At 48.7% G+C, this 12,120-nt stretch overlaps 5 protein-coding genes and 1 non-coding gene across 6 annotated transcripts; 2 read left to right on the top strand and 4 right to left on the bottom strand.

The window, feature by feature from the left end:
- Positions 1 to 172: 172 nt before the first annotated feature.
- On the top strand, positions 173 to 2,917 carry BDR25DRAFT_353086 (uncharacterized protein; the record flags this gene model as incomplete). The annotated part of the gene is made up of 13 exons (XM_033695108.1): positions 173 to 334; positions 384 to 421; positions 477 to 576; positions 632 to 1,651; positions 1,680 to 1,722; positions 1,789 to 1,803; positions 1,843 to 1,943; positions 1,993 to 2,067; positions 2,124 to 2,227; positions 2,282 to 2,315; positions 2,344 to 2,492; positions 2,546 to 2,784; positions 2,826 to 2,917. 13 exons carry the CDS (start codon positions 173 to 175, stop codon positions 2,915 to 2,917), a joined length of 2,172 nt encoding a protein of 723 aa, XP_033549602.1.
- A 29-nt stretch (positions 2,918 to 2,946) lies between these two features.
- BDR25DRAFT_353085 (uncharacterized protein) lies at positions 2,947 to 3,914 on the bottom strand (the record flags this gene model as incomplete). The annotated part of the gene is made up of 5 exons (XM_033695107.1): positions 2,947 to 3,226; positions 3,325 to 3,434; positions 3,467 to 3,654; positions 3,702 to 3,804; positions 3,861 to 3,914. The coding sequence occupies 5 exons, from the start codon at positions 3,912 to 3,914 to the stop codon at positions 2,947 to 2,949; spliced, it is 735 nt and encodes a 244-aa protein (XP_033549601.1).
- On the bottom strand, positions 3,857 to 3,928 carry BDR25DRAFT_t22. Its single transcript has one exon. It is a non-coding gene; the product is annotated as a tRNA-Arg (tRNA).
- Positions 3,929 to 4,497: 569 nt separating this feature from the next.
- On the bottom strand, positions 4,498 to 5,766 carry BDR25DRAFT_365913 (uncharacterized protein; the record flags this gene model as incomplete). Its single annotated transcript, XM_033696926.1, has 2 exons — positions 4,991 to 5,766; positions 4,498 to 4,861 (listed from the first exon to the last, which is right to left on the bottom strand). The coding sequence occupies exons 1-2, from the start codon at positions 5,593 to 5,595 to the stop codon at positions 4,498 to 4,500; spliced, it is 969 nt and encodes a 322-aa protein (XP_033549600.1). The 5' UTR covers positions 5,596 to 5,766.
- Positions 5,767 to 6,772: 1,006 nt separating this feature from the next.
- BDR25DRAFT_283290 (uncharacterized protein) lies at positions 6,773 to 9,280 on the top strand (the record flags this gene model as incomplete). Its single annotated transcript, XM_033688036.1, has 8 exons — positions 6,773 to 6,812; positions 6,894 to 6,923; positions 6,971 to 7,117; positions 7,165 to 7,303; positions 7,354 to 7,645; positions 7,689 to 7,845; positions 8,143 to 8,588; positions 8,679 to 9,280. The coding sequence occupies exons 1-8, from the start codon at positions 6,784 to 6,786 to the stop codon at positions 9,278 to 9,280; spliced, it is 1,842 nt and encodes a 613-aa protein (XP_033549599.1). The 5' UTR covers positions 6,773 to 6,783.
- A 657-nt stretch (positions 9,281 to 9,937) lies between these two features.
- On the bottom strand, positions 9,938 to 11,192 carry BDR25DRAFT_324091 (uncharacterized protein; the record flags this gene model as incomplete). Its single annotated transcript, XM_033692141.1, has 5 exons — positions 9,938 to 10,011; positions 10,048 to 10,429; positions 10,478 to 10,682; positions 10,712 to 10,921; positions 10,978 to 11,192. The coding sequence occupies 5 exons, from the start codon at positions 11,190 to 11,192 to the stop codon at positions 9,938 to 9,940; spliced, it is 1,086 nt and encodes a 361-aa protein (XP_033549598.1).
- Between the last annotated feature and the right edge of the window lie 928 nt (positions 11,193 to 12,120).

Here is a 12,120-nt window from a genome sequence, read left to right as displayed (position 1 = left end):
CTCATTATTACGCCCGGGAGACGGAGAAGCCGCTGAATATGACCAGAGAAGAGTGGGAAGCAAATTGGTTAGAGTGAACTACGATTCGCCATTCAACTCCTAGGCTTTCCTCTCTTCTCTTCCGTGGGGTCTATGGGCGAAATTTTGATGAATTGAACGGTGATGATTTATAATGGATGGCTCCGTATGGCTCAACTGGATGTTGGGCTCGATTAACATCGTCGTCGATGTGGCTTCAACGTCTCGTCCAATAACATACGTGGAATTATCTCTATATGACACGTGTGCGGCATATTGCCATTTACCATGGTACAAACTTCAATCGGAATTTGCGGTGCCATATTCTGCAATAGATAAAGGCAGAGGACTTGTCTACCTAACAGAAACTCTTCTTTCTTTACCCCAAAGGTATCACCAATTCGTTTCCTACCACTAACGCTTAATAAGGTGAAAACTCAATCCACCACGCCACCCAGCAATGGCTCACCGCCATTGATACCTAGCGGCGAGGGCAGGGGATCCAATCTGCAGTCCGTACAAGCTGGTCATAGCTTGTGTCGCATTCGAGTGCCGTTTGTAGACTTTCTTTCACCTTCTCCCGGGATAACCATTCTTCCGCCCACCGCCCAAGTCCAAATCTATTTCACCTGCCTCTGCCACCCAATCCCACTATCTCCTCTTCTCTGTACCTTCAATACAACGAGGCAGAACGCTAGCAAACATGATGGCCGCCGTCAGCAACCAGCTGTCCCGTGTACTCGCACTCCTCCCTTTCAGCTCCCAGCAGCAGCATCATTCCCCCATCCATGGCGAGGCAGATGGGCTCTGTCAACCCTTTCGATTCATGGATTTGCCGAAAGATATCCGTTTGATGGTCTACGAGCGTCTCCCGCGTGAAATTGTGCATCACGCTCTCCGACCCCTCAGCGGTCCCTTCAAAGGCAACAACCAAGGCGTGGTCTTAATATATCGTGCTACACCGACTTTGATTTTGGCCACTTGTCAAGAAGTTTACCACGAGGCGAAAGCCATTATCGGCAAATCTATCAGCTGGGTTCACGAAGGTGGAGTGAAACTCCTCACTAGCCTTGGAGGTTCCGATCGCATGGTCATCGACATTGTGATGAACTCCCTTTTGATGGTATACGACCGACGCATGCTACAAGAAGGCCCTATCAATCCGGACTTGGAGGCTATTGGTATCGACTACGGCGGAGAAGGTGGAAACATCGACTTCAAGACTACCATTGAGGGCATTGTTTGGGGTGGCGTACGTGACTTCGATCGTCTTAAGTACCCCGCGAGCTACCGCTTCCATGGCCTCATGCCAGGAGTCGCCTCTTGGATCCAGAAAGCCGCCAGAGCTCTTATCAATACCCAGAAACACAAGTTGCTTGCTGGCGTCCAGGACGCGGCTGTCATCGAGATGGCATGCTACCGCCCCACTGAGGAGGGAACCGACCTGGACGAAAAGGAGTATCTTGCAGTTTTCGACGGATTCGAGGATGTGAGTTTTCGCTGCTTCGAGCGAAACATCACCATGGGCATTGTAGGCTTTGTCGAAGCTGGTGCTGAACTCAAGAACGGACCACCAAAACACTCCGAGGATATTGTCGACGGCATGGACTTCTACCATCATACCGACGGAGAGGTGCAGTTCTTACCCGAGATGACTCTAGCAACCTTGGAGACTGAGTGGCTTGACTAAGTTTGATGGGGCTGGTACAAATCTCTCCCCTCTATCTTCGGACATTCGCTGACATACACTCATGAGCATGGCAGGCCTAGTCAATCAATTGCAAGGTCGGTAGAGACGCGTTGGCACATTAGGATCGATGTAAGTTCGACCAACCTTTTGCCCTATGGCTTTCCCTCGTTCCCCCATTTGCACAGTCTGCCTTCCTACACGATCAATGTATCTTAATTCCCTTGGAGATGGTACGGTATGAAGACACATGGAGGTTTCAGAAAGGCCAGTGGTGATGGTTCTAGATCGGTGGAAACGGAACGGATCTTACCCTTCATCATCCGGCGTTCCCACTGAGCACAGTCTTGCGGGAAAATCTTGTATCTCAACTAGCTTATAGTTGGTACGCTATGGTATCACACGCAGCCTCTAAAAGGTTGATAATAATGGAGGCGCGAGCCTATTTCTCATGTATCTTGGAGGGTACCGGTGGCCAATGCCATTTGATGTAGACTGGAAAATTGTCTCGCGACCGCTTGCGTGCGTGTATGTTAAATTAAGATTATGCGCATAGCTTATGGCGAGGGTCGAAAGAGCGATTCGACAGGCAGATGCGGTCAATGACGACGTGCACATAAACTCTTGGCTGTCATGAGGTCAGTGAAACATTCGCCTGGCGCCACCTGAACAAAACAAGCACAACGGGAATCGAAGGTATCGCAAACAAGATACGAAAGATAATTCAAGCCACTCACCAAGCCGCTCTCTGTCGGGACTTACCTGCTACGCAACATGACCACCCGCTGTGGCCCACCTAAAGCATCTTTCACCTTTACCCATGGATGAAACATACCCCAGCACTACCTCCGAGACGGACAGAAGATCAGCGAAAATAAGCAGCGAGACGCGCCAGGTCCACGTAGGACAGGAGCGCCAGACAACAAACTCTGGCAAAGAGGCGAAGAAAAGCCAGAATATTCACGCAGGTGTAAAGCTTCGGACAGCCAACCGCAATCTATCGCACGATTCACTACATCTATGCGGTCTGAATCCGAGCCCCTTAACCTTCGTCGCAGCGCGTAAGATCAAGACACTGGGTACCGCGTCTCTACCTGCGCCCATACATGGGTGAGACGAGCTTGGTATTCCGAGACTGGAGTGGGCAGAGTGCTTCATTGCTTAAGAGCTGGAACCCTTAATGGTGGGTTGAAAAAGGCGAAGCAGAGATAAAACAGGGCCGGAAGCGGCGGATAGGAAGATTAGAAAGGCACAGAGACTGATTGACCGGAGGGCCCAGAGATAAGAAGTAAGGCGGGCTGGCAGGCGGGGGTAGCTAAAAGTTGGAACTGGAATTGAGGCGACAGCAGGCGGGAGATAGGATTTATGATAAGGTTAAGGAGAGGTTCCAACCGAGAATTAATATGAGAAGTTTGGAGTCTTTGTGGTGGGGATGACGACGTGTAAGAGGGGTGGATAGTGCCAGTTTGGTCATTGTTTCTCTGGTGGCGGGCAAATTTGGGTGTTATTACATTGTGTGTCCTGAATGCGTCCAAGATTAGCAGGTGCTGTAGTAACAAGATTGTAAGATTTCAGGAAACTTGTTGGTCTAATATCGAAATGTCGAGTCAGGCGTCTACAAATGGCTTCGATCCACTAATTGTAAGTAGGTATACTGCGGCCCAATATCGGATATTAGTCGAATTTCAGTGGTTGACATAGTTTTGAGGTGAGTTGCGTTGCGTTGAGCCTTTCAACCGCCTAGTCCGGAGAATCGGGCACCATGCTACGGAATTCCGGACTAGCTTTCCAGAGTTGCCCATTTTGGCCAGTGTAGCCACACGTACAGTTCTCGGCATGTTTTGTTGTTCGATGATAGCAGAGATAATCGCCGTGCAGTGTGTCTCGATTGAGATATAGAGTGGGCAACAGTTCGGAGGCGGAGAAGGAAAGAAACACGGAGTATCCATCTCATTGGAGAGAGTTCATGAACGACAAAAGGTGGTGTTAAAGGCACAAAAGTTCAGGACGCGAGGGGATGAAAAGTCTCGCTTTTGAAACCCCGCAGATCCTTTCCACCAACGCAAAAATTTAACAATCGAAATTGTAACCACACTTGACTACTGCAAGACGCGAAGGGGATTGTTAGAGCAAAAAGAAACGTAAATATAACGACCGATGTGGGACTCGAACCCACAGCCTTGGCCTTAGGAGGGCCACGCGCTACCATTGCGCCAACCGGCCTGAAGGTGCATTTAATTAGATATTTAAAAATATTAATTATATATACTGTAGTATACTGTATTTAAATATATGCATGAGACAACACACCATTCATGGCAGCCTTTGCGCCATGAAAGCAAGGATCTGTGGGCTATGAGCGGTGGCTGTGTAAAGGTGCGGGGTCAGGCTTGGAAGCGGGATAAGGACAGTCAGCAAGTCACCATTCAACGTTATCAGGTAAGTCCGGAATGCATGCTGGACTACTAAATCAGCTATCAAACGTTTCACAGCCTGTCATTGCATCTCATCTCAACCATATCTATAAGTTTGATATTTATTATGTTTCGATTCATAAAGCTGTTTGCAAGCGAACACCATGCGAAGTGAGAAAAATATTTCGGGAACTAGAACACAGTGCGAGGATACAGCCCCACCCTAGAGACTGAAAAGCAACGGTTGACATTGGAGAGCTTTTCTGTTGCAAAATATATGGGGCATCAATTAAAATATCTCGATTATCTTCTCCCCACTTCATGCCGATCAGAGGACACACATCAGTATAGCGGCTCACCGCCTTAATACTCACTATCCTAATAAGACCTACGATGTGTCCGGGGCGGCGGGCGCATAGGAGGGGCAGCGGCTGGCAGTGGTAGTTCATCAACAGGCCTAGGCCGCCGATAAGGCTGCATATACTCGGTGCTATAGTAACTGTCGCCGTCGCTGTCGTCATTTCCATCATGGGGGAACCAGTATACGTAGAAGATACGAAGGACGGAGCCTAGCCCAATCAAGAATGGAATAGTTTGTCCAGCCGAGGAGAGGGAGTTGACACCCTCTATCCCATTCCAATCAATGACAAGCTCGGTTGCAACCGTTACAGTGAGGGCTACAACAATTTTAACCCAGACATCGATATTGCCAAGGAGTTCGATATGGGCGATTAGGTGTCGTCTACTGATGGATCTAAATAGAAGTGAGAACCTGACACTTTGAACCACTGACGCATATTGGAGAGTGCAAGTCTTAGCGTCCGGCAGTAGCCCTTCTATGAAAAAGAAGGAGAAGAAAAGGGCTACGGACCTCCTTTTTGCGCGTGGAGATGGTAACCCAGCGGCCCGTCGAATCTTCAACCAAATAATATATAAACAGACTAAGCCCAAGAAGAAGAACACCAGAATGTTTACTGCAACGAAGCCCTTGTTGTTTAGTCGGATTTGCGCAAAGAAGAAGCCATATTGCTGGCAATTCACGTGGTCCAGACTAGAGACTCGATTGAACCAGAACCAGTATTGATATACCAACACACCGACCAGCAAAAGTAGGTGTAAATTTGCGAAGACCGCTCCCGGTATCACCAGAGGATATCTCGTAGGGTCCCAGTACGGGTCGCATTTAGTGAGCAGTCGCCACAGATAGATTGGAATCAGTGCGAGGTAGGCACCGAACATGAGCAACAGTATGATGTATACCTCCACTGGTTGGAGCGACTCCATATCGCGAGCCGTGATAATAACCAAGGCCAGAAACGACGCAGCAATAAACAGTGCATTGGTGAACCGAAGAGAGCGAGACTCGGTTGGGGCAAACCACGCGGCGAATATCGCTCCATACCATTGAAGGTAGTATCCTAACCGAATTCCGAGTCCATACATATCGCCATTGCCTTCGAACCCGCAGATAGCCATTGTGGTATGGTGGTGAATTGGTGCTTGTAAGCAGTGGGCGAAGCGTTCTCATTTGGGAGAAGGGATAAGGCCGCATGCCTGAAATAGGATTCATGCTGTGTAACAGTAAAAAGTAATGGGGATACTGTAAGAACATTTAGGCGCGGCATCCGCTGGAGGACTCCAGCTGAGGTTTGGGTGGAAGTCGGGAGCGTAACTTGCCGGGCCAATGAGGTTGACTCACGATGTTACGTCACTGGTTTTTCGGTTGAAATGGAGGAGGCTGGAAACTTCCTTCCCCTCAACCCCACATTCTCCCGCCGCAAACATCGTCCCCGCCGAACGAGATCATCAAATATATCGAATCTTCCGTCAAAAACTCACTCAATCATTCTTATCTAAATACTGCTAATCTGCGGTGGCGACAACTCATTCTGTTTGCAATCTTAGAATAGCGGCTTAAAACCCCCACTGAGAATAATTCATCGATGCATCCTTCCATCAAACATTCTTTTGGTACTGATAGTCAATCTCGTCACCTATCTACGAGAGCGACACTAGCAAACTCCATGCCTTTCTCACTTGCTCCTCGTCAATCCTCTCCCCTTGAGCTCATGCAGCTTCTAAGACACCCCCATAAATTGAACGACTTATCGCCGGCAAGATCGTTGCAGCAAAAAATATACATCATATAATACGTATGGTGTGATACTGAAAGGTCGCCGGCTCTCGGAGTTATGCTCCTCGAGATATCGTTCGTTCGTTCGAAGGCTTATCATGGTGGCTTGCGCCTATCAAGCTGAGCAACGATAGCCATGCATTCCCCACAGAAACTCCTCCAATCCTCTTGCGCCGTTTATTGCGATCTCCAATTTCCTGACCAGACCTTAGATCGGCTTTGATGCACGTAAAATAGGCTGGAACACTATCGCCCCTTCACCTTGTCATCCTGCGACACTCTTACTCACATTTGCAGGTCCTGTTGGATTCAATCTTGCCGGTTTCCGGGTGGCAGTTTGCTTTGTGCATTTCACTTAAATAAATCTTCCAGCAAGAATGCCTAGCCTGCTCGAGGAATTCTCAGACAGGCGCGATTCAGGCCAGCCCTTTGGTAAAGCGCTAAAGAATGCGGTGTTTCAGGCCAGGGCGACATTTCTGGATCTCGAAGAGGGAGAGGCAGGGAAGAAGTTCAAGCTTTGGAAAATCCGTATGAGAGGCAGGCATGATGACGACCCTGTGTATGTGTTAGCCGATACCACTCGAATGCTTTGTCTGGGTTGGTGTGAATGTACGCGCCTCCGCTGACCATATTTATTTAGGGACTGGTGGTTCGCTTCCACTGCTATACCGTACGTTTTGATGTTGACATTAGGATTACAAGTACTCACCGAATCAGGATTCTGGCAGCCACCCTAGGCCCTCTGGCAAACGTTCTGTCCATTGGCGCCTTAGTCACCTTTTGGCGATTGGACTTACGGGATCCCACAGATCCAACCGCAATCTTACCACAATTGAAGGCAACCCCAATTCGAGATCCAAGATGGTACGCAAGGTTGATTTGAATTTTGGTCGGCTTTCTAACATCTGCAGGTGTTACTGGATCAACGTATCCTCGCTCATTCTCGGTTTTGTCGGCAATTTCTTTTTGTTGCTCAATTTTACCAACCGAATTCGATATATCATATCTCTCCCCTTAACTATACTTCTCTGGTTTCTCTCTTGTGGTATCGTAGGCCAACCTGGACCTTTCTCTCGACTTCGGGCTAAGTAAATTCTCAGCTCATAGGTGATCTTGCTGCGATGCATGTCTACGCCCGGCCTGTTGCCCCAATCGAAGCTTACTCCGGTGGCTATTGGTATGGCATTGCCGCAGCTTCATTCTATTTTCTCCTCGCGTCACTCCTCCTGGTGAATCTTCTCGGTTATATACGGGGTCATTACCCTCAACATTTCGATCTGACCGAAGATCAACGCACATTGATCATTCAAACCATGTTCTACTTTATCTGGTTGGCTGGTGGAGGTGGAGTTTATGCTCGATTGGAAGGCTGGCATTTCATTGATGCGGCAGGTCTTCTCCTTTTCCTTCAGATTTTGTAACATCCTGACACAAGGACAGCTTTATTACTGCGACGTAACAATCCTAACCATTGGATTTGGCGATCTTTATCCTACCAAAACGGCTGCCCGTGCTCTCTTGATTCCATTCTCTCTCGGAGGTATTATCATGCTCGGTCTCGTCGTATCTAGTATCTACAGATCAGTACAAGAGTTAGGAGAGAAGAAAATCACACGATCTCACTTTGAGCACCAACGACAACGTGCAGAGGGCCGGACCGTCGCAACAAGCCTAGAACTGCAGCGCAGAGAGATCGAAGCTGAAATGGCAAGAGAACGTGCTATGGCAAAGCAAGCAGCAAGACCTAGCGCACGATCACCAGCAACCGCCCTCCAGTACCAGGTTACCATGGACCGTGCGGGAGATAGCCGCCGCGGCAGTTTCTCTAGTAACTCGATGAGGCCAATGTCCAGGACTAATACTTTGGGAAGTCGTATCCGGAAAAACAGGAGAATCCGACTACTTCGTGATGAAAAAGAGCGTTTCCAGGCAATGCGCAGGCTTCAGCAGCAGGCGAAGCTGTGGAAGAACTGGTGGCGGCTGAGTCTCAGTCTTTCGCTATTTACCGTATTTTGGTGCATTGGCGCAGTTGTGTTCTGGGAGGCCGAGGTTGGAGCTACTGGTCAGACGTACTGGGAGACTGTCTACTTCTGCTGGGTTGCTATCCTGTCCATTGGTTACGGAGACTTTTCACCTAAATCAGGTGCCGGAAGATGTTTCTTTGTTATCTGGTCTGTCATCGCCGTCCCTAGTATTACAATGCTCGCCTCCGACCTCACCGCAACATTCGTTTCTGCGTTCAACAATTGGTCCAGCACCTTAGCTGACTTCACAATCCTCCCAAAAGAAGGAATATGGACGGCACTCGTGGACAAGCATCCGTGGCTCTCTTTGGGTTTGGCGACAGCAAAGAGAGACTGGCAGGCAAAACACAACGAGTTGCGCAATCGTGTCGACGTACTAGAAAAGATCCTCAGCGAGAAAGAGAAGGCGGAGCAGAGCTCGAATGGAAGCACATCAAAGGAAGATGCATACGCTGCTGGCCTACTAGCTCCAGATTTCGAAGCCCTTGTTACGCAGCACGATGCAGACCTGCACGGAAAACAGCCGGACGCTGCTGCTCTTGCACGCCATCTCGCACTCGCTATTCGACGCACCGCACATGATCTCACGCTCGACAAGCCTCGGAATTACCAGTTTGAAGAGTGGGTCGAATTTACACGGCTTATTCGGTTCTCTGTTGCAACGGATAAGGACGAAGTCATGAGAGAAGAGGAAGAGGAAGGTCTTGTACAGTGGGATTGGATTGGCGAGAACTCTCCAATGGTGTCCGATCAGACAGAAAGTGAGTTTGTTCTTGATCGGCTTTGCGAAAGCCTGGTTAGGTACCTTAAGAGGAATCCACCTGCCGAACCGTTTGCAAGCACGGTAAAGGAACGTGGTGAGGAAGCCCTAAGACTCAGAACAGCGGCCATGGATGAGGAGAGAAACTTTGTAACGAGATCTTCGAGCTCCAAGGACGGCCCAGTGGAAATGCAGAGTAGCAAGGCAGCTCTGCGTCCTTTGCCGGAGGAGGAGCATGAATGAGTCTCTCCCTAGTAGAGTCCCGGGTGTTTCCTTCCTATCCGCCGCTTCAAACCATCACCCAGCCGTTTTAGGCTATCTCATACTGGGATCAGCAGAGCATATACAGGTACGATTTGTCAATTAGGTGGTGAGGGCCAAATTAGGTTGATTGAGTGAAGCTGTAAGGCTTGGGGAACTCGAGAGAGCCCCGAGGTGGCCATATAGTGGTTGAAAGAGAGCTAGTCTTAAACAGGTTACTAGTGTATTAATGGACCTACATTCACCTCAACGAATGGTCACGTGAGGAAAGTCACGTGCAACACTGCATACGCTCCATGCTGCATCTGATGAGTATTTATTTGCTAACCTGATCAGTCGGCGCTTTCCTATTTGCAATATGCTATAAATCATTTTTCGAGCTTCTACATCCAGCGACATTTTTATGTGGGTCTCGAAAGAGATGACAAGCATTAAGGGGGTTGGCAAATACTGGTGTAGTGGGACTACTGTCGATGGTTTAGAGTTCAGGGCCTTGGTTGGGTGCTAATGGTATATATATCGCACGTAACATTAAACGAAAACCTAGGTTTGTTTCCTTTGGTATCTCAGCACGACTTCCAAGAGTGCCAGAAACTAGAGGAATCAAACTAGGGTGTATACATGAAATATTTCCCAACGTTACAGGGGTCTCTCAATCACCCTGCATACACTCTTATTGAGTGGAGTCTCATCGCCGTATATATCTCCTCTACCTTCGGTCAAGCTTTTCGAATCCATTGAGTTCTTACTTCCACCTATTCCTTGTTGTCCCCGTTCCGTGACGTCCTCAACAACGATGTTCAGGTCTGTACGACAGTGTATCCCATACTTTCCGTCAATGCTACTGTCATTATGATACCCCTTTCGGCTGGTGGCCGTGGAAGCGAGTGGGAAGGAATTGAAGTGAGGATCGGCTGGCAGGTGTGTGTTACGCTGAATAGAGCGATGTTGTGAATGCGGGTCTGGATAGGAATGGACCTCGTACATGTCATTTTCCGTTTTCCCTTTGGCGAGGCGAACAACTAGCGAAGCCATGGACATCTCGATGTTGAGCTTGACCATGTAGGCGACTGGATGGAATTGGATGTATACGACTTGGTTGGGAAGAGACATGAGACCGATTAACATTGCCTTGAATATGAATTAGCAAGGGGAGTGCTGAAGAAGGCGTGAACTCACATCCATGGCAATGGAAACGACCATGAGCTTCGCATTGAAGCCAACGAGAGGCTTATATTTGACGAGTCCGTGTTGTTTCACAAGCCGTATCTTGACGGTGCGTAAGAAGTAGTAATTCAGCAAACCATCCACAACCATGATAATGATTTTCGACGCTCGATCCCAGTACTTATTGATATCGACATAACTAACTTGGTTAATGACCCTATCAGAACATGGCTGCAGTAAACTTACAGCTGGCTAACGGGTGGGTTTAGGTGCGATGGGATCCAAATGCAGAAGACAGCTATGTTGATAGCACTTATGATAGCCACAGTCCCCCATTTGATTTTTCGAATGGTACTCTGATGTTCTGCAATGAGTGCAATCCGATTGATAATGATTTGCATCAAGAGCTGGATTTCGAACACCCAAAGGAAGAGAATGAAGAAGAGCACTGGAATGCTACATCATGTCAGTACTAGCTTCGCTGAAGTACGAGCCGCAAACCCAATACCTACGTGGGTCCAATCACTCCGTCAAGGAAAACCCACCCAACGATGCCAATTGCGAGGTTTGCTGCGATCTCTCCCCATACCATGTAAATGTAGACACTTCTCAGTGGGTTCCGATTGCGCTGTGTTTGCCTGATGGCTTCCCAGACAGTCAAAAACCCAAATCCAATGGTGAAGCCTGCTGCTAGAGCGGCGACCTGGACGTCGGAACGTGTAGCCATTGTGCTAATCAGTTCCACGACCGTGAACGAAAGGCCTAAGTTAAGGTGAAATGGCTATGTTTGAAATGAATGAGTATTTATCGATATCAGGTTGCGATCCGGAAGCTACGAGGAAACTGAAATGCCGGGGGACAATGGCAGTCTAATGACCCGAGGCAATTAATAATCTGGCCGCCTTTGAAATGTGAATCTCCTTCCCCCTCCTCTTTATGATTCGACGCAGCGTATGCGCTCAAAAACAGAGTGAGGGCGTTATGGCCATCTCAAGTGTAAACATGCGGCGGAGAAGGCCCTTCCAACCTTCCCGAAGTGAGATGAAGGCCGAGAAGCCTCGCCTAGTCTCGTCCATCCTCCATCGCACATCAGTGGATGTCAAACTCGTCGCCGGAATCCCTGCATCTGCCATCCGGATGTGGCACGCGACTGTCACCGCCTGCGAATCATGCGTTCAGCGCCGTCTATCCACATGGCAGTAGCCATGCAGTAATCGTTGGGTCGCCTGGGGCTTGTTTCGTGTTTAGGTTTGCTACTTGATATTCCTGAAAGGGGCTTTTCAAGCTAAGTTACTGACTGAGTTCATAAGGTCATCAAAGTGCACTGGCTGCACTAGAAATCATCTCTCTTGCGGTGGATGAGGTCATGTCGGTAGACCTTGTGCGAAGACATTATACAAGTAGTACATCCATAGTTGATCGTAGTAGTCCTAGCTATACCTTGTTGTGAACCCAAACATCAGAAACATAACATTCAGGAGTAGCTGAAGAGCCCTCAACAAGACAAACGTGCAGCTCGACTTGAAGCAGGACTACTGCATCGTCTGACGGACGTATGTGCTCCCTGAAAGCTTATAGGATCCCCTTAGTCTGGAAGCAGTTCTCTAGTGCAGCGCATTTCACACGTGGTGATTTCCCGTGTTCCAGGTCCGACC

This window comes from Lindgomyces ingoldianus (assembly GCF_010093535.1).
Source record: "Lindgomyces ingoldianus strain ATCC 200398 unplaced genomic scaffold BDR25scaffold_10, whole genome shotgun sequence".
NCBI lineage: Eukaryota > Fungi > Ascomycota > Dothideomycetes > Pleosporales > Lindgomycetaceae > Lindgomyces > Lindgomyces ingoldianus.
Note: the sequence above shows the minus strand (reverse complement) of the source record. Positions and strands in the feature narration are given on the sequence as shown.